Source organism: Orcinus orca, chromosome 10 (genome assembly GCF_937001465.1).
Source record: "Orcinus orca chromosome 10, mOrcOrc1.1, whole genome shotgun sequence".
Classification (NCBI taxonomy): domain Eukaryota; kingdom Metazoa; phylum Chordata; class Mammalia; order Artiodactyla; family Delphinidae; genus Orcinus; species Orcinus orca.
This window is the reverse complement of record NC_064568.1, coordinates 40,290,564-40,309,872: the sequence shown is the minus strand read 5'-3', so window position 1 is coordinate 40,309,872 and position 19,309 is coordinate 40,290,564. Positions and strand designations below refer to the sequence as shown.

Here is a 19,309-nt window from a genome sequence, read left to right as displayed (position 1 = left end):
GTGAGAGGGAGAGGTTGGGTGGGTGCCCAGAAGGGAAACTGGAAAACCAGCCCTAACTGCCCTGTTTGTCCTTCAGCAAAAGGTGGCTCGCTACTTCCCTACCGAGAGGGGCCAGCCCATGGTGCACGGTGCCCTGAGCTTGGCCCTGAGCAGTGTTCGCACCACCGAGACCCATGTGGAGCGGGTGCTGAGCCTGCAGTTCCGGGACCAGAGCCTCAAGCGCTCGCTCGTGCACCTCCACTTCCCCACATGGCCAGAGTTGTGCGTCTGCTGCCCTGGGCGGTGGTTGGGGGGCTGGGAGGGTGGTGCGGCCTTGGAGCAGGTCTGACTCAGAGACGCCACCCCACCCTGCAGAGGCCTGCCGGACAGCCCCAGCAATCTGCTGCACTTCATCCAGGAGGTGCACGCTCATTACCTGCATCAGCGCCCCCTGCACACGCCGGTCGTCGTCCACTGCAGGTAGGTGTGGGTAGCTCCCGAGCGGCCCTCCTCTGGGGGCTCCTGGGCTGGCCTCACAGCCCCTTCCTGCCACAGCTCCGGGGTAGGCCGCACAGGAGCCTTCGCGCTGCTCTACGCGGCTGTGCAGGAGGTGGAGGCTGGAAGTGGGATCCCTGAGCTGCCTCAGCTGGTGCGGCGCATGCGGCAGCAGAGGAAACACATGCTGCAGGAGAAGGTGAGGGCCCAGGCGGGAGCTGGGATGGGCCCTCCATCCTGGGTGACGGGCCCTGCCCGGCTGACCAGGCCCAATGCGCCCCTGCAGCTGCATCTCAGGTTCTGCCATGAGGCGGTGGTGAAACACGTGGAGCAGGTCCTGCAGCGCCACGGCATGCCCCTTCCGTGCAAGCCCTCGGCTGGCACCAGTGTCACACAGAAGGTGAGGGAGGGAGCCCCTGGGGGCTGCTGGGACTGACACTGCCTCGTGGACTCCATCTTCACCCACTCTTGTCTCCTCAGAATCACCTTCCTCAGGACTCCCAGGACCTGGTTCTCGGTGGGGATGTGCCCATCAGTTCCATCCAGGCCACTATCGCCAAGCTCAGCATCCGGCCTCCCGGGGGCTTGGATTTCCCGGCTGCCGGCCTGCCAGGCCCTGTAGAGCCCCCAGGCCTGCCGCCACCCAGCCTCCCAGAGTCCACCCAGCTCCCATCCTCCTCCCCACCCCCTCTCTCTTCACCCCTGCCTGAGGCCCCTCCGCCTGAGGAGGAGCAGCCGGTACCTGAGGTCCCCAGCCTGGGGCCCCCCTCCTCCTCCCTGGAGCTGCTGGCCTCCCTAACTCCTGAGGCCTTCTCTCTGGACAGCTCCTTGAGGGGAAAGCAGCGGATGAGCAAGCAGAACTTTCTGCAGGCCCATAACGGGCAGGGTCTGCGGGCTGCCCGGCCCACTGATGACCCCCTCAGCCTTCTGGATCCACTCTGGACACTCAACAAGACCTGAACAGGGTTTGCCTGCCTTGCACTACGTTGTCTCCCATGCCAGTCTGCCCCTCTTGAGGTGGGGCCTAGTCTTACTCCCATTCCTGCTGCCTTCAGCCCTGCCTGGCCCAGCCCACAGCTCTACAGGGTAGAGATGCATCACGGGTCTTGGGTCAGGTTCTGCTCCTTTGTGGGACCTGACATTTTCAGCTCTTTGCTGTTGAATAAACAAACCTGTTCTGTGGCCAGTGTCTCTGCTGAACGCTGCTCCCCGGGAGGTGGGGGGCTGGGCCCCAGCAGCACCACTTTTAGCGAGTGTGGAGGTGGAGGGGGTCACCTTGGTTTCCACACCTCTGAAGTGGTTAGACAAGATGGCCTCTAGAGCTGGCTTGCTAAACTTCCCCAGCCTGTAAACTCTTCCTCTGACCTGTATGGCTTCTGGCAGGAGCTGCTCTGAGCTGAGAAAGGTCTAACCAAGTGCTGTACTTTAGGCACCGGGAGGGTGTAAAGGATGCCAGAGCTCATCCAGGGGAAGACGCAAGTGGCTCACAAAGCCCCTGGCTGATGTGATTTTTAAAAAAAAGTTTAATATTACAGTCATGAGGCAGGACAGGACAGTTCAGAGGCAGCTTCCCAAAGATTCAGCTCTTCCCCCAGTCCAGGTCCAGCACATTGCCCCACAGAGCACCCCAGCCAGACGGGCAGGGAGGCCCACCCTCAGTCCAGCTTCTCCAGCACAGAGGGCACGTATACTAGGCTGAGCTCGCTGCCAAAGTTGCAGACAATGGCAGCATTGTCCAGCACCAGGATCTGGCGGGCCGGCTGGGCCTCACTGTTCTTCCCCAGGTAGACTGTCTGTAACAGGTCCCCGTAGTTTAGGTCCCAAAAGGAAACACAGCCCTGGCCGCCGGTCACCAGCAGGTTGTCTGAGATGACACCCAAGCTTGCACCACAGCCCAGGTCCTGGAGGCAAGGACAGGACAGGCTCGGTGTCTTGAATCCTTCCCTAAAATACCGAGAATCCCGTGGCCCCCAACATGCCTACCTGCTGAATGGAGTAGAGCCTGATGCCTGTGCTGCGGTCCCAGATGCTGATGAGGTCATCTAGGCCACTGCTGATGACACAGGAGGTGGTACAGGTGAGGGAGGTGACATCCCCACGGTGAGCGAACATGTGGCTGACCCGGCTGCCCGTCAGCACATCCCACAGGCAGATGGCCCCATCTTGTCCTCCACTGGCCAGCACCATGGTCTAAGGGAACAGGCACAGGAGAGCTGGTCACTGTGGTGAAACACCTCTGTCCACAAGGGTGGCTTAGTGCCCTGGTGGGTGGGAGCCCTCACTCTGCTTCACAGAGGCCCTTGGGGACCAGCTCCCAGGAGTTAGAAACAAGGGCTATGGGCCTGGCTTGGTACCCCGCACCCCACCCACGGCCCTCACCTGGTCAATGTACACAGTCGTGATGGCCCCTGAGTGGCCTTGCAGGGTGAAGAGGCAGCATGAGTCCTCCAGACGATACACCTGGGGCAGGAACAGGTATCAGATTCTGGTCTCTCTGGGATTTTCCAAATCACACTTTGGCCAGGAATTCCCTTCCACAGTTCATCCAGGACACCTCCAGCCACTCCCTGACTGACCCCATGTGCTCCCCACCCCCTGTGTTGGGCCACCCCAGTGCCCAAGAGATGGTGCCAACACTTACTCTCAGTGTGTGGTCCTGGCTCCCAGTCACGAGGCGCCCGGCAGCTGCCTTCAGGGCTGTGATGGGCTTCTGGTGTGCACAGGGCACCGTGTGGGTCAGGTGACAAGCCACTGCATCACTGCTGCTGCACATAGGGGATGTGGGGGAACTGCCCCGCCCCGGGGCCCCTGGGGATAACAGGCCAAGTGAGGGATCTCCGAGAAGACACCCTGCAGGCAGCCCCTCTGCTCCACCCACCAGGTGCAGGCACCAGCCCAGCCCAGGTCCCCTGACCTCGGAACTGCAGGGGGCTGAGGGCAGTGTGAGTCTCCAAGGAGAAGAAATCAAGGGAACCGTTGAGCCGGGCAGCCACAATCCTGGAAGAGAAGAGCGGCTGTCAGGTGGCTCTCCCTCAGAGCCCCCAGCTTTGGGGCTGAGCACCGCGGGCCCTTGACAGGCCCGTCCCACTGGTTCTGGGAACAGTGGAGCCATGAGGGACCGTGGCCAAGAAGGAAGCACAGGTGCTGGGGACCAGGTTGCAACTCCAATTATTAACCTCTGTGCCTCAGAGTCTTCATCTGTGAAACGGGAACAACTGTACCCACCTCACAGCGTGGTCATGAGGAGTAAATGAGCTAGTATGTGTAAAGTGGTACCTGGGGAACATCATGTAAGACTGGAAATTAAAAACAAACAAGGGGTATAGGCAGTCCCCCTCCACAGCCTGGAGCTAAAGGAAAGGCTTCAGGGGAAGAGAAGTAGGACGTAAGGTGGGGCCTATGTTTTACAGCCACAGAAGGTGTTGCTGTCTCCATCACAGAAAAGCAGCTTCGACCCCAGCACCACCTGCTCCATTTCTTTTTTCCACAAAGATTATTCTCCACTGCCCCGGATTCCTAGGCACAGGATGATGGGCAGAGATGGAGACATTTGCCCTGTGGCCCCAAAGCTTTGAAGTGAGTGGGGTTCAAAATCTTACTCCAGCAAAGGGCAATGCACATCTTCACCTCTGCCCATAATCTGAAGGATCTATGGCAGAGATGGGGAAGGCACAGCACAGGGGTGGAGGGAGAGACCATGGAACTTTGGGGGTTGAGCTGAGACATGTGGGCTTTCCCTAAAATTCAAAAAAAAAAAAAAAAAAAACACAGCAGGGGAGAATTTCCAAGCATGGAGAACCCAGTGAACTTGGCCAGACTGCAGGGTAGGATGTTAGCTAAGTAAGGCCTGAGCAAGAAGCCTGGCAATGGCAGGAATGACAGCAGCAGCAACAGAAACTGAGAGGTAAGAGCAAGGGGTATCCCCACCCCGAGAAAATGAGGCTCCAGCTTTAGCTTAGACGGTGGGGCCACAAACGGTCAGGGACCCTGCAAGGAAGAGCCAGCATGGGTCAGGCAGGTGAAGCGTTCAGCAAAGGCACCTAGTCATGGGTGAGGCCCAGGTTTCTCAGCCCAGAGGTGGGAGCTCAAGCCTGAGAAGCCGGGAATCCTCCTCTCCCCGGGAGTGTGTGATCGAGCCCTGGGAACACCCAGCCAACAGCCGTGCTGAGGAGGGAGGCGAGGACAGTGTCCAGCATCAAAGGGGAAGAAAAGACGGTTCTTCTGAAAATGCATTTTTCTGGAACTGAAAACCCAGGCTACCTAGAGCAACTTTGACTTCAGAAGAGTGAGGAGAACTGCTCACTCTCCGTGTGCCAGGCCCTATTCTAAGTGCTTCCTACCTGTTAACTCTTGGAGCTGTCACCCTCCCACTGAGGTGGACTACCTGCTGTTCACAGGTGTGGGGCTTGGCACCGAGTAGGGAAGTCAAGTCACACACCAGTGAAGGGGAAGCAGGGCTCAAACCTCACAGTGTGCTGGGCTGTCTAGGGTTGAGGCAGGCATCCTAGCTAGCACTCGCACCTTTTGTCCAGGAAGACGAGGGCCGTGATGCCCGAGGAGACCTCCTCGCTGCTGCAGCGCAGAGTGCCCTCGATGGCGTCCCACACCTGCAGGCCCAGAGGCTGTGAGCACCTGCGAGCTAGGAGGGCCCACAAACCCCCTGCACAGACGTCCCCTCTGCCCACCTCCAGCCGGCCACTGCTCCGCCCCACCACGATGAGGCTGCCCTGCAGCTCCAGGCTCCAGATGGAGCCATCTGCGCTGGGGGCCCAGGCGAGGGAAGGGGAGCCCTTCTCGGGAGGAAAGCCCCCCTCGTCCTCAGGGGCCTGGGGCAGCGTGGGCCCGGGCGAGGGTGGGCGCAGGGCTGGTGTGTGGACGGGAGCCATTCCCTCCTCCTGGTACAGTCGCTGCACCAGGTGGCTGAAGTCATAGCCTGGGGAGGCCTGAGCACGGCGGCAGCCCGCCCGGTACCGGGGCTCGGGCTGAGCGGGCTCTAGGAGCTGTGGCTGCGCTGAGAAGTTGGTGTCGATCAAGCAGGTGAGGTCCGGCTGGTCCCCGAAGAGGGAAGTTGGCGGAGGGCCCCGGGGACGATGCCGTAGTGGAGGACTGTCCCCAGGCTCCTCTGGGCCACCCTTCCCACCGTCCGACAGCCGTTCCCAGCTCTCCTGAGCCTCCAACACGCTGCCAACACCACTGTCCTGGCGCTGCCTGCTGGGGGGTGGGGAGGGTGGGGTGAGGACAGTGGGGCACAGATGCAGGGCAGGGCATGGGTGGGAGGTGGGGGGGTACCTACCCCGGGTGTGGGATGCGAGTGAGGCAGTCTCCAGTCTGCGCGTCCCACACACACACGTGGCCTGCCAGGCAACAGCTCACCAGCAGCATCCCGTCACTGGCCAGACACTCGATGTCCTGCGGGAGCACAGCATGGACATGGACACGGGCGCTGGTGTCTGCGCGGCCCAGGCCTCAGGCGCCCCCAGCTCCCGCCCGTGCTCACCATGAGGTGCCCGCGCAGCACCAGGGGCACAATCTCTGTCTCGGGTGGCGCGTAGCCGTAGTCATCACAGGGCAGCTCCCCACGCCGCCGCCGCCCGGGCCCCGAGCCGGGTTGCCCGTAGTTGCGAGGGCAGAGCACGCGGTATAGGCAGAGCAGCAGCAGCACGAGGACGATGCCCGAGGCCAAGCCGAGTGCTGCCACCCTGCGCCGGGCGGAGCCTGGTGAGGCGTGCCCCATCCCCCCCCCCACCCCGTCCCTGCCAGCTGCCCCCCTCCCTTGTGGGCCTTACTTGTACAGGGTGATGTCTCTGTGCGCCTGCGCCGTGCCTGGCCCCTTGGGGCCGGCCTCCCAGAGCCCACCCTGCCCAGGCCGCGGCGGGGGCCAGGCACTGCGGCCGTCCTGAGGGTGCCGCCCCTCCAGGGCCTCCCTCGGGTTCAGGCGGAGCGTGACTGGGATGACAGGCAGCAGGCTGATGTACCTGGGGCCGGGCAGCGGGCAGCCTCAGCAGAGATGCCCTCGGAAGGGACCCCCCCTCCTGCTGCTGCCCCAGTCCCCCTCTCTGCTCGTCACACGGGACTCAGCTCAACCTGCCAGGCTCCAAGAACACCCTCTCAGGACAGTCTTCCCAGCATGGGCTGGGGCAGCAGAGGTAACGTCCCTCCCCAGCTCAGCTCTGGCACCCCAACCTTGGTCTGTCACAGAAACCGGCAGCCAAGCCATCACTGCCATGTCTGTCACCCATTGTGGCTCAGAGTGGGTGGAAGTGAGTGAGGTGCATCTCATTCTGGCCAAGTGGCTGACAGCAACCTATGACTCCCCAGAGCAGGGCCCCGGGCTACTCTTAGGTTGTGGATGCTTGGAGCCCTGGCTCCTACTTCACAACCTTAGGGGTGTTTATTTGAAAGGAAATGCAGAATTCAAACCAGAGGGTCTCCCTCCTAAAGGGAAGGGATGCTCTGGGGACAGTGAGCTGACATCACCAGGTGGGGAGGTGGAACCTGGCACAGCCCAACTCACCTCTTGGCCAGTGTGATGTTGTAGTAGCTGAAGAGCGTTGGCCAGTGGCGGAAGGACAACTTCCTCCAAAGTTCCTCATCCTCAGTCCCCCAGGTTACCTCTGGGGCTGGGCTATCATGGATGCCCTCAGCTGGAGCCCCGGGCTTGGGCAGCTCCCCTGGCAATGTCTGGTTCTCGGGTAACTTAGAGGCACCAGGTGGGAAGATGGAGAAGGCGGGGTCCGGGTGGCTGGCAGGCAGCACACCACTAGGCACAGGCATGGAAGCCAGGGCGCCCTCGCCCAGAGGGCTCTGCTCTGTCACCTGGGCAGTGAGGTATGTGCGCAGCCCTGCTGGGTCTGTGTACACCAGGATGCCAATCCAGACAACGGTGCCAGCCTGCAGTGGGGCATCGGGTGCTCAGCAGGACCTCTGGGAGGAACGGACAGCCCCAACCTGTCCTACCCTCCTGCCTTCCCAAGTCCTCCCACTATGACTGGGGGCCAACTGCCCCCCAGAGGGACCTAATTCCCTTTCCATGGTCGGGGTTTGGGACTCCTGGCCTGGAAACAGAGGTGCACCCTTAGGTTTGTTACAGAACTTTCCCATCTCCAAACCCCATCTCAGCTTGGGCCAGAAAGCTGCTACCTTTCCCATGGTCAGCATGGCCAGAGGGACCAGCTGCATGACCTGCTCCACGGACACCACGGGTCCTAGTCCTCAGAGGGCCTCAGCCTCGCTGCCGTCTCACTTCAACTCCTTAGGAGAGGCCCACTGACCAGAGGCCAGCCCTGCTCCTTCTCCCCTCTGCCCAGCCCAGCATTTTCTGACGCCTGCACGGTGAACCCTGACTCAGGCAACCATGGTGGCTCCATCCCAGAGCACCCCGTCCTGGGTCACCCTGGGGAGACGACTCCTCTCCCTGCCAACCTCGGCTACCTCTCCAAAGATAGGCTTATCACCCCAGAAACCACCAGGGTCTGGGCAGGAGGGCAGAGTGGGTGGCTTCCCAAAGCCAGGCTTCAAGAGGCCATGAAGGCCTGAGGGGCACCCCCCACCTCCAAGGCAAATGCAAAATGCAAGAGGGACTTGAGCGCTGGCCCTCGGGCAGGGGTGGCAGGTACCATGATGAGGCGCTGTGCCAGGCGGGTTCGGGCCAGGAAGTAGACGACACGCAGCCTCTTGGGGAGCCGCAGGTTTCGGAAGGAGGACGGTTGCAGTGTGATGGTGTGGGGTGTGGACGGCCGCACAGCCAGCTGCCGCTCGAAGCGTGCTGGCCGCCCCGCTGGCTTAGCTGGGGGCAGGCAGGCCTCAGGAGGCAGCCGCTTGTTCAGGTCCGCTAGCTGTTGGGGGTGCAGTGGTCAGGGCCCAAAGCTGCTGTCCAGAGGCTGTCCGCAGGGGGCTGCTGCCCTGCCCGAGGCCTGCCCCTCTCTCACCCAGAGATCCCCTGAGCACAGCCAGGGATGCGGAGGAGGTGGGTGGGCAGGGCTCAGCCCAGTCCTACCTCCATCCGGCGAATGTCAATGGACAGGACAGTGGTGAAAAACAACATCTGAAGGAAGAAATCAGACACCAGGCCCACGACGGCAAAAAGACAGAACTCCTGGAATTAAGCAGATGAGGGGACACCATGACCTCACGGCCCAGCACCCAGAGAACCAGTTCCGTGCCTGCAGGCACCTCGGAATCTGTAGGGCAGTTTCAGGCAAGGCACAGCAGAGAGAAAGAAAAGAGATGTTGGTAGTTCTGAAATCTGGGAGCGGCCAAGGAGGATAATGCAGCCGCTACCTCCCTCCCCACAAGGGGGCAGCAGAGACCTCCCCCCAACCCCCACACCTTTACCCAGAGAAGGCTGATGCCCGAACTTGGAGGTGAGGTGCCTTGACCCAACTTGGAAAGTTCTTTTTTTTGGCTGTACGCGGGCCTCTCACTGCTGTGGCCCCTCCCGCCGCAGAGCACAGCCTCCGGACGCGCAGGGTCTGTTTACGGCCCAGCCGCTCCGTGGCATGTGGGATCCTCCCGGACCGGGGCACGAACCCGTGTCCCCTGCATCGGCAGGCGGACTCTCAACCACTGCGCCACCAGGGGAGCCCTAACTTGGAAAGTTCTGAGCCCCACCAGCCTGCTACCCAAAAAGCCCTCCCTGACTGAGCCCCTGGCCCTGCTCACGTGCCATGGACCGACACCTACCTAGAGCCCAGGCCTGGCCTGGTTTGGGGGCTCTCAGAAATATTCCTGGCCAGTGACCACACTGGACCAATGAAAGGAAGGGAAGAGCTCAGGGGGCAATTAATTCTGCCCTGAAACTGAAAAGGGGTGGTCTCTCTGCTCCCCAAGCCCTGTGGATAGATGGAATTTTCTCAGATTTAAGTTTTTCTCCCCTGCCCTTGTTGCGACCTCTGGCACATCACCATGGCTTCTACTCAAATGTGGGGTAAGATGAAGGATGGAGCACATGGTGGCACCGTGGTCATGTCAGTTCTAATGTCCCAAGACTGCCCGTATCCTGCAGACGCCCTCTGGCAGGGGTGGGAGCCTGAGGCCCCTGTGGTCTCAGCTCATCCCCAAACCTCAGCAGGCCTGCATGCTGTGGGGGAAGGACAGGGAGGGGATGGCTCTTCACTCCCTTCGCACAACTTGTCCTCGAACCGGCAGCAACAGTCTGGGCTTCTGACTCAGTGTGGGTTCACCCCCACCTCTGCTCACAGCCCCACAGCTGGGCCAGGGCTCTGGGCAATGGCCGGTGGCCCTCCCAGGGTGCGGGCCATGTGTTCAGAGGCTGCAGGGGTGGGTCGGGGCTCGGGTCAGGAAAGGCAGGAAGGGCCCGGTTCAGGGGCCCCAGCGTGTTCTGAGAACTGGGAAACGAGGTCTGACTGGACTGCACAGCGGGCAGCCAGCCTCTGCTGCACCCACCAAGCCCCCTCTTGCCACTTGGGTGAATGAGAGACAGGCAGCGAGGGGCAAGGACAGGGTCAAAGGCAGAGGCTGCCAGGCTGGGAGCTCAATCCCGTGGCCCATCCTCGGCTCACTGAGTCCTCCTCCTGAACCAGCTATGCCAGGACCACCCTGTGCACGGTGACAGCCATCTTGCCAGCAGAGGGCCCACCTCATGGGTGAGGGTGGCAGTGTAGAGAGGGTGTGCCCCGCTCAGCTGGGGAGACAGCAGCTGGCTCCATGCTCACCTAAGCTACAGCCCTGGAGGGGGCCTTACCTGGATGGCAGGCACAAGGGTAAAGTAGCCAATGAGAATGATGCCCAGCTCTGTGGCCATGTTCTTCATGATGGACCAGCTCTCATTGCTTAGGCCTGCAGAGGACAACAACAGGACCATGGGGCCAGCACGTGACTGCTGTCCGCTACGTGTCTGCACACAACCACATGGGGAGCCTTCTGAGGCAGCCATTCCACCAAAGCGCCCCAACCCTCAGGACCCTGCCAGTGCCCGGGCTCCAAGGTGCTGCTGTCACAGCTGCTGCAGGGAAGGAGAGTTTGGAGGGTCCAGGGGAGAGCTACAACCATCAGAGGAAGGGAGAAGCAGGGTGTGAGTTGAGCAAACCCAAGAGGAGAGCCAAGTGACCCCAAAGCTGGCACATCCAGCCTCACATGCTGTCCTCGTCGGGTGTGCATGGTCTGTCTGCACGTGGGAGAATGGCTCGAGAGACAGAGGAGGTCGCTGTGTGCTACCTCAGCCCCTCCCTGGGCCCCAGACTATCACACAGTCTCATGTTTAAAGCTGAGCGCCTAGCGGACAGCGGCCATCTCCCCTAGTCTCCTCAGAACCCTACATCTAGGGCAGAGCCTGGCCTCTCACAGAAGCTCACAGAGGTTTGCTGATTGAACAGCCTGCCCCCAGCCCTGCTCCCACAGATAGGGGGTGAGGAGGATGAGGAGGTGCACGAGCTCAGACCTCCAGGCTCTTTTCTCGCTTTCGCCAGAACCCCAGATCCCCAGCTCCTGCCACGGAGGCCACAGGGGGCTTTCCTGGCAGCTGTGGAGGCAGCGTCTCTGAGGTGACCAGCTTCAGGGGCCTGGGCCTCATGTGATGGAGTGAGGCAGGAGGAGAAAAGACCAGGTGCCAGCCTGACGAAGGGTCAAACATATGAGCCCCGCAGCAGAGTCTGGTTTGCTTTCTGACTGACACATGAACCAGGACGAAGCACGGCCTGGTGACTCCACGGTTCCTCAGGGCTCATGCTAACAAGCTGCCATGTGACGCTGGAGGCCACAGCAAGGGAGGCTCCTGGGCTCCCTGTTTCCTCAGCCGGAAGAGGTAGCACAGCCCCCCTCCCCTGCCCTAGTGCACCCCGCACACCCCACCTGTTACCTTGGGCGATGCGCAGCTTCACCTCGAGGTCCACTGGGGTGGAGACCACTGACTTGGTGAGCACCAACACGTTCTCGAGCCCAATGACCACCACGAGGTAGGGGAAAATCTCACTGGGGACAGAGAGGGAGAGGGTGAGCAGAGCGCTGAGGAGGGCCCCCGACACACAGCGGATTCTCAACGGGTTTGGGTCCCGGGGGGCTATGGGGTTGGCACCCTAAAGTGGGGGCTGCTGAGCGACTCGCACAGCACAAGACTGACCCCCCGTCCCAGGAGGGCCTCTGTCTGCACGGCTCTCAGCTTTCAGGCAGGCTTCGAAGCCGTGCGGGGAGAGAGCGACCACCCCCATCTCCATCCATCCAGCACGGCGGAGAGAAGCCCCTGGGCTGCCCAGCTGCCAGAGCACAGCTCTCGGGGCCTCCCCACACCAGACTTCCACATTGGCCAGAGACCACCCAGCCAAGTCATCAGGACTAAATGGAAGGGGGATGAGACCAGCCTAAAGCCCTACTCGCCTCTGTGGAGAAGCTGTGTTTGGAGACGAGCAATTGTTTCTAAAGAAAATTCTCCTAGCTCTCTGAGACCAGAGGCTCCCACTACCAGTAACGGTCCATGAGGGAAGTCTAGGCACAAAGAACACCAGCCGAGGCAAACCTCCCTGGGGTCTCCACTGTAGAGCAGTGGAAGTGGGGGCTCTGAGGGCAGAGCAGACAGCTCTGGCGGGACGGGGTGTTTAGCACCATCACCTTTAAGAAAGGAAGCAGTTCTGTGATCAAGGAAGGTAACAGAAAACACAAAATCGCTGTTCCTGAGACCAGTCTGACAAGCCAAGGCAGGGCAAAGGCCAACTGGCAGTACTAACGGACAGGCAGGTGGGGCCCAGCAGAGCTGAGGAGACTGAAGCCCGAGGACACACCCAGGGAAGGGTTTTCAGACCACGTTTCAGAGAGAAATGGCAGGGAAAGCAAACCGTGGAAAGGTGACAAATTAGAATGTGTTTATGTCCTATGTCTTTTAAAAAGCTCACTCTAACGTTACCTATTTTATTAGGCATTTAAATGTTTTAATAGTAAGAAAGGAAGAAATGTACCTTCTCTGTCACACCCATCTATGGCTTAAGCCATCAAGAAGCAATTTGCACGTGTATACACAATATACAAATACACACATACAAATCCATATACCCTATACACACACACAATACATACCCATATATATATATATATATATATGCATAAACACACACATATGCATATATAAATACCTACCCCATATACACACACAGAAATATACACATGAACATACATACACACACACACATAACTATATATGTATTATATGTAAATATAGATAAACTTTGTATATACATATGTATGAACACAAATCAGATAACTTAAAAGAGGAAAAAAATGTACCTCTTAAATGCCAAAATAACCATGTGAGAATACGGGGTAACAGCAAGTGTCCAGTGCAGGGCAGGCCAAGTGCCCAGAGGTGCAAGGTCCTCCGGCCTGCGGTCCCACCCTGCCACCCAGTGGAGCCTGCTCGGGACCTACCCGCCGTTGAGGGTGGGCGTCAGGCCGAAGAGTGTGCAGAGCCCCACCGACATGAGCAGCGAGCTAAGCACTGTGACCACGGCGGCCAGAGCCAGCCCCCACTTGGACTTGACCATGTCGATCTTGCCTGGAGGGCAGAGAGGGTACATCAGGATAGCATCTCCCCAGAGCCTGGCACACACAGGCCCTTCTAAACTGAGCTCCTAGGAGGGGAGCATGCCCTGACAGTTGAGGAAGGGAAGGCCCCGGTTTGACCAAAGAAGGTATACACTTCCCAGTCTCAGGGGCATAGTGTGTCCTTTGGGAACCCTTACCCAAGATGGGACTTTTCTTAAGAAGTAAGAGGAGCCCTGGACCCACCCAAGCCCCTGAGACTCTGTGGGGGTGGTGAAGCCCCAGTTTTTGTAACCACCAAGCACGTTCTACATCTCTGCCTGGGCCACCTGCACAGGCAGGGAAGGGGGTGATCTGGAAATGCCCGTATTAGCTCAGACAAAGCCCCAGCCTCCTTGCCGTGGACCTACGCGTGGAGAAGTAGATGTAGGCAAACAAGATGATGTAGGTGGTCACAAGGGGGATGAGCTCAGCGATGCCAATCTCCTCCTTGAAGTGCACGTGGACCAGGCTCTCTGCCCGAAGGCTGCAGTTGGGGCTGGGGTGCAGGAGCATCAGGCGGGCCCGCAGGCTGCCCAGAAACCTGGTCATGGAGTGGGGTCGGGTAGATGGACTGTACCTCTTGGTCCAGGGGACAAAGACAATCCCTGAAAGGAAGGTCTGTCGGGGCTTCCCTCCTCCCCCTGTGTTGGAGGGAGCTTCTCTGTAGTGTCTAACCTTCCCTCCAGTCTCCAGGGTGGGGTGGTGGGGGGTTGGAAGAATTAAAACGTTGGCAAAGGTGTCTCAGGACCTCCCCCTCAGCACCCCATTCCCAACCGATCACCCTACTCCGACTGCCAAAGGCCCAGAACAGCCAATCAGCAGCATCCTACAGGACCTTGCTGGGAGCTATCTGCAGCAGTCTGCTGGGAAGGTTCTGAGGTCACATGGGGCTCAGTAGTAACCAGCTGGGGACCCCTACCCTAGGCTCAAGAGAGACCACTGGAGGCACCAGGACACTGAATGTGCCAGCCCTGCCTTCGTCCCTATTCTTTTTTTTTTGGCCATGCAGTGCAGAATGCAGGATCTTAGTTCCCCGACCAGGGATCAAACCCATGCCCCCCCGCCCCTGGAATTGGGAGTGCGGAGTCTTAACCACTGGACCACCAGGGAAGTCCCGGCATCCCTTATTCTTTTTCTTTTTTTTTCTATCACCCCTTATTCTTAACCAGCTGTCAGGTCATCCCACTCAAGTGTCAGCAGACAGCACCCTTCAGCCTAAGGGATATCAACATTTCTACAGGAGGCCTGAGAACTCCAAGTTCCCAGGGGGCATTCTGGACACTCTAACCAGAACAAGTACTAGTCAAAGCCTCCTGTCATTCCACAGCCCCGTCAGGAGCCCTGAGCGTTGATGGCCTTACCTGGCATCATAGTGCTGGAAGACCAGGGTGATGGTATACGAGACCAGCCTCTTCCTGGTGTAAAGGCTCACTCCGCTGTACTTTCCAGGGACACCGAACAGCAAGTCTGCAGACAGAACGCAGCAGGTGCTGACAAAGGAACGGCAGCTACTGTAGAGACACCAGGACCCCTCTCCACCCCCATCTTTGGAAACTAGGGGTAACCCCTGATCTGCCAGAGCAGCCATCAAAGAGGACGTGGTGACCAACAGGCCCTCTGGCGGGTTCTCAAGGAACCTGCCCTGGGGGTACCTTTGAGCGTGGCCGAGGTCTGCAGGGTTTTAGGTTCGTGTTGATGGATGGTTCCGATGATGTCAGGATCAGCATGGAAGTGTTCCCGGTCATTCTGCCAGAAGTTCCCAGGGGACAGCAGCAGGCATCCGTGCTCGGGTAGGAGGTTCCGGAGCTTCCTGAGGCCTGGCAGCAGGTCGGTCACCTGCAGGCATACCTCCTCCAGGCTCCTGGTCCCGGAGCTGTGTGGGAGACAGGACGAGGCACCTGCTGTGTCTGCTAGCACAGGATAGGCCCACTGCACTTACGAGGTCTCCTCCGTCATCAGGCTCCCCCCAGATGCCTGGTATATCAAAGAGCCTGAGAACCAGGGCAGCAGGGGAAGTTCTTCCAGGTGGTCAACAACCAAACCATGTGGCTGTCTGACTTTCAAAGTACATGTGGACCCCAAAAGCCCATCACCTCTGAGGAGAGGCAAGATCTGGGAGTGTGCACAGCCCCACTCACTAGAACACCTTGGCCAGTTCAGCAGGCAGAGGAGATAGGGTGAAAATCAAGGGCTTTGTCTTGTTCACCAAAATGCCTGTCAAAGCCCTCAGCTAACTAAAACCCAGCAGTGAGGCAGCTTACAAAGACAGCACACTCCAGAGAATCACTGGGGGGCGCGGATTTCAGAAGTGTACCCCCAGGGACAGCTTGCTTCTTGTCAGCATGGCCACCACCATGAGATTCACATCTCACAACCCCTAGGCAGTGGCCCTCTGGGTCACGAGTCCAACAGACCTCAGCTTGTCACAGGGTTGGCCCAGTGGATACCTAGTCTGTCTGAGACCTGGCAACGAAGCTCAGGGCTCTACCTGTGCCATCTGCACAGGTCCAAGGGGAACACAGCCACAGTGGACCCACAAGCATGCTGAGAAAAGCAAAGCGAGCCCACCCACCTCTTTCTCACTTGTTCACCTTCCACAGAGCTGGCTGGCTCAATGGACTTACACTGAGGGCTGCTCCCTCCCTTCAATACAGAGCTGGATCAGGGAGGCTGCGGTCCCAGGGAGGGATACCTGTCTCTCAGCACATGGTTCCGGATCTCCTCCACCAGCTGGAATGCCCGGGAAAGAGGTGAGCGGAACACATCTACTGCCAGGAGGTTCTTGTGCCAGGGAGATACTGAAGACTTCACAAATATCTGCTGGATATAAGCCACCGGGGCACCCACGTACTGCAGAAGAAACGGGGGAGGGTTAGAAAGGTCAGCTCAGCACAAGAGGGAGAAACATGGCCCGTACTCAGGAAGGATTTACTGAGCACCTACTACGGGCAAAGCAATGCGGGGCCAACAGGACAGGCCTTCAAAAATGAAGATGTCCAAAGGGACTTCCTACCACTTAATGGACCACTTTCCTACACATTTTCCAATAGAATAAGGGTTGCCAAACTATGGCCACAGGCCATAAATTGAGCCTGGCACCTGTTTTTCTAAATAAAGTTTTCCTGGAACGCAGCCATACCCACCCCATTCTGCACTGTTCCGCTTTCATGCAACAATGAGAGGTGACTGTTCACGACAGATGGCATGACCCACAAAACCTAAACAAAACCTGTACTCTCTAGCCCTTGATGCAAAATGCCTGCTGACCCTGCAATAGGCCATAGGCTCCCCAAAGGGTGTAGCCTATCTTGCCGATCCTGGTTTGGCCACTTACAGGTCACTGGTTTTTGAAGCTCAACAGACCCAGTTCTAAATCTCTACTCTCCAACTGTATGGCCTTGGAAATGTTTTTGACTTCTCTGGATTTTAATTTCCTCAGTGAAAGGGAGATAATGACATTCACCCTGCAGCATCACTATGATTTGCGCACAAGCACACGCACGCGCACACACACACACAAACAGCGCATGCAGAGACTTAAGTGCCGATGGAAACACTAACAATAACAGATGTGGCACATCGTCTCACTGACCCCCAGAACAGTCCTATGAGAAGCAAAGTGACTCTCTAGGGTTTCAGGACTCAAGAAGGATGGTGTGAGGATGCAAACCCAGGTCTCCTCGTTGAACACCACACTTTTCTCACTAGAACCTGCCATCTATCCTTAAAGAGCTAATATGCACTTAAGTGACAAAAGTGACACACATGTAATAGGCGAGGAATGACTTCCAGCGACGGATGTGTCAAGGAGCACCCCCAAAACAAGGTACTGGACTAGCTGCAGCAGAGTTATGGCCGGAGAGGAGCTGACTGGAGGCACGAGTTGGGGAAGGGTTGGTGGAAGAGGGGCAGTGAGGGCCTCTGAGGAGCAGCCTGGACAGCATAGAGGAGTCCTGGCAGGTAATAATGGAACTCACAGCAAAAATGAGAGGTGGCCAGGATGACACCTGACTGAGCTGTCTGGATTTTAACCAGTTGACAAACAAAAGCCCCTGACTATCTCTGAGAGGGAGGGGCAACCTGACAAAGCAGTGCTCTGGAGACCCCCCTAAAGTTAGGCTGTCATCCACCCAGAGACAGGGATGGTGTGCCCACAGGCGTGAGGCACTGTGAAGAGCAGGCTGCAGGAGCCGGGCCTGGCCGAGGGACGAGGGGACTGTCCTGAAGCCCGTGCTGCAATCAGGAACTCTGAAGGGCAGGTGTGTAGATGAAAGGAAGGCCATCTAGCCACTCAGTGATGCCATACTCCAGGCTATGGCACGAGCAAGGGTTAAGATGCTGATCACACACAGCAAGTTAACATCTCCTGGCCCCCTGAGCCCCTGGGCGCACAGGAACAACCCCAGGTATCCATCTGAGCCTTTGTGAAGTGTGTATTTATGAAAGGCTCTGGGGACAGAAGTCCTCACCCACTTAGTCTTCTGCAGCAGACTCAGCCCACTAGAAGCTGCCAGGAGGTAGAGAGGTACCTAGACAGAACTGACTGCCACAGGTCCTGACCCAAACATCAGCTCATCGACTCAACACACTACACAGGCCTGAGTGTGGATGGAGCTGCCCAGAGACCCACAGCTCTACAAGGAGAGCGATACCCAGGGGATCATCCTCAAACTCTGTGAAGGACACAGCACATCACCCAGGGAGAGCTGGCACCGTGGAGCCTCCAGATCCAGGTCTGTTCCCACTGGGCACAAGGCTGTGACTCCGCACGTACCATCTCCTCTGCCCGTGGCCCTCGTCATATACTCCACCCCCACCCTTAGGCCCACTGAGCCTGTGCAACTGAACCTCTGGTTTCCAGGCAGGACAGCGTCTTGGCCCTCCAGTCCAAATCCAGCCCCCTTCCCACCCAGGACCATCCAGGCCACCATTTCAACAAAGTAACAATGAACATACTTCAGAACCAGAGCTCTCGTTCTGGGCTCTAGGGATGGCTCCAGGAGTTCTATGAGCACCCTGCTTAACTCATATTTCTTCTCAAAAGTGTATCTATTATTATCACTGTCATCATTTTTAGGGGAGAGGATCCATGGTTTTCATCAGATTTTCATAAGAATATGTAACCCCTATGCCCCAGACACCTCTTTTTCCTTTGACCTTCCACCAGCCCTGGGTAAAATCCACTGCTCATTTGTTTTCATTCATCAGCTGGTAAGCCTTACCAGACAAAAACCACGTAGAAGAGAGCCTACGGCACAGCCACGCTCTCCGGCCTTGGCTGGACCTCCCTCTGCTGGCCGGCTCTTATTCACCTCCCCGATTTCCAACTGAACTTTCCAAGCAGCTATTCCACATCTGTCCAGCTCTTTTCAAGATCTTGGGTCAGTCATTTAATATGACTGTGTCAAACTCATCGTCCAATATATGTACCCTCGAACTCCCTCTTCTGGGCATCAAAATTTTCTTATGGTGGTTTATTTACAGGCATGAGCCTAACTCTTGTCATTCACTATCTTAGTTTGGGTTCCCCCAGCAGCAGGCCCTTAGACAAGTAGTTTCCTTGGGAGGTGGAGGAAACACAGGGAGGGGAGTAGGTACAGGAGCAGCGAAGGGAAGGCAGCCCACAAAGGGTGTGCTACTGAGCAAGCATCCTCTGTGGATAACTGAGTTAGATTTAGCTGAGTTATCCCACATAAAGGAAGACAGCTGAGGTTACATACCAACTCCTACAGTTACTGGTTGAGGGCTGCTCCTAGGGGGTGCGAATTCTCCAGCACCTCAGGCCTTCTGTACCAGAGATCCTTTGACAAATGAGATGTGGATACTGGTGGCTGGAAAGCAGGCAGGCACGAAAATGGTAGCAGGAGATGTGGGCAGGGCCTACCACTCACTGTGCTGGGCCCTATCATAATCCCTACTTGATACTCAAGTAAGAAACAGACATGGAAGCAGAGACAACACGAGGTATCCTAAGTGGGTGAGGGAGAAAGCGTAAGGGCCAGTGGAGTACAGATGCCCCTGAGTACAGAGGGAGGAGTGCTCACTAGATGGAGACTTCTAACATGGCCCCAGTCATCTCCACCTCCTGGCGCTCATGCCCAAGTATAATCCCCCTCGAGAGTGGGCTGGACCTAGTGACTTGCTTCTGACAAACAGAATATAGCGAAAGTGATGAGCTCTTATTTCTGAGATTAGGTTACAAAAGACTATGACCCTTAAGGCCATTATGCTAAGTGAAATAAACCAGGCACGAAAAGACAAATACCATATGATTCCACTTATATGAGGTACCTAAAGTTGTCAAATT

The 19,309-nt window shown here is 57.8% G+C and overlaps 2 protein-coding genes across 9 annotated transcripts in view; one reads left to right on the top strand and one right to left on the bottom strand.

Annotated features, from left to right (window-relative positions):
* PTPN23 (protein tyrosine phosphatase non-receptor type 23) overlaps positions 1-1,656 on the top strand; it is a 57,914-nt gene extending 56,258 nt beyond the window's left edge. For both annotated transcript variants that reach the window (XM_004283874.4, XM_049716272.1), the window contains 5 exons: positions 77-261; positions 355-459; positions 535-673; positions 761-874; positions 955-1,656. In XM_004283874.4, the coding sequence (XP_004283922.1) occupies positions 77-261; positions 355-459; positions 535-673; positions 761-874; positions 955-1,434 (1,023 nt within the window). In that variant the 3' untranslated portion in view covers positions 1,435-1,656. The remainder of the gene's footprint in view (positions 1-76; positions 262-354; positions 460-534; positions 674-760; positions 875-954) is intronic.
* Positions 1,657-1,979: 323 nt separating this feature from the next.
* Positions 1,980-19,309, bottom strand: part of SCAP (SREBF chaperone) — an 89,989-nt gene continuing 72,659 nt past the window's right edge. For 3 of the 7 annotated variants that reach the window (XM_049716273.1, XM_033413061.2, XM_033413062.2), the window contains exons 4-22: positions 15,695-15,852; positions 14,655-14,875; positions 14,364-14,469; positions 13,371-13,543; positions 12,847-12,973; positions 11,291-11,403; positions 10,178-10,272; positions 8,471-8,569; positions 8,091-8,309; positions 6,989-7,365; positions 6,261-6,449; positions 5,972-6,173; positions 5,768-5,883; positions 4,996-5,685; positions 3,389-3,471; positions 3,116-3,282; positions 2,854-2,934; positions 2,458-2,664; positions 1,980-2,375 (exon numbers count right to left, since the gene is read on the bottom strand). In XM_049716273.1, coding sequence (XP_049572230.1) covers positions 2,130-2,375; positions 2,458-2,664; positions 2,854-2,934; positions 3,116-3,282; positions 3,389-3,471; positions 4,996-5,685; positions 5,768-5,883; positions 5,972-6,173; positions 6,261-6,449; positions 6,989-7,365; positions 8,091-8,309; positions 8,471-8,569; positions 10,178-10,272; positions 11,291-11,403; positions 12,847-12,973; positions 13,371-13,543; positions 14,364-14,469; positions 14,655-14,875; positions 15,695-15,852 — 3,669 coding nt within the window. In that variant the 3' untranslated portion in view covers positions 1,980-2,129. The remainder of the gene's footprint in view (positions 2,376-2,457; positions 2,665-2,853; positions 2,935-3,115; positions 3,283-3,388; positions 3,472-4,995; positions 5,686-5,767; positions 5,884-5,971; positions 6,174-6,260; positions 6,450-6,988; positions 7,366-8,090; positions 8,310-8,470; positions 8,570-10,177; positions 10,273-11,290; positions 11,404-12,846; positions 12,974-13,370; positions 13,544-14,363; positions 14,470-14,654; positions 14,876-15,694; positions 15,853-19,309) is intronic. The other 4 variants (XM_004283875.4, XM_033413064.2, XM_033413063.2 and 1 more) reach the window with 4 other exon arrangements.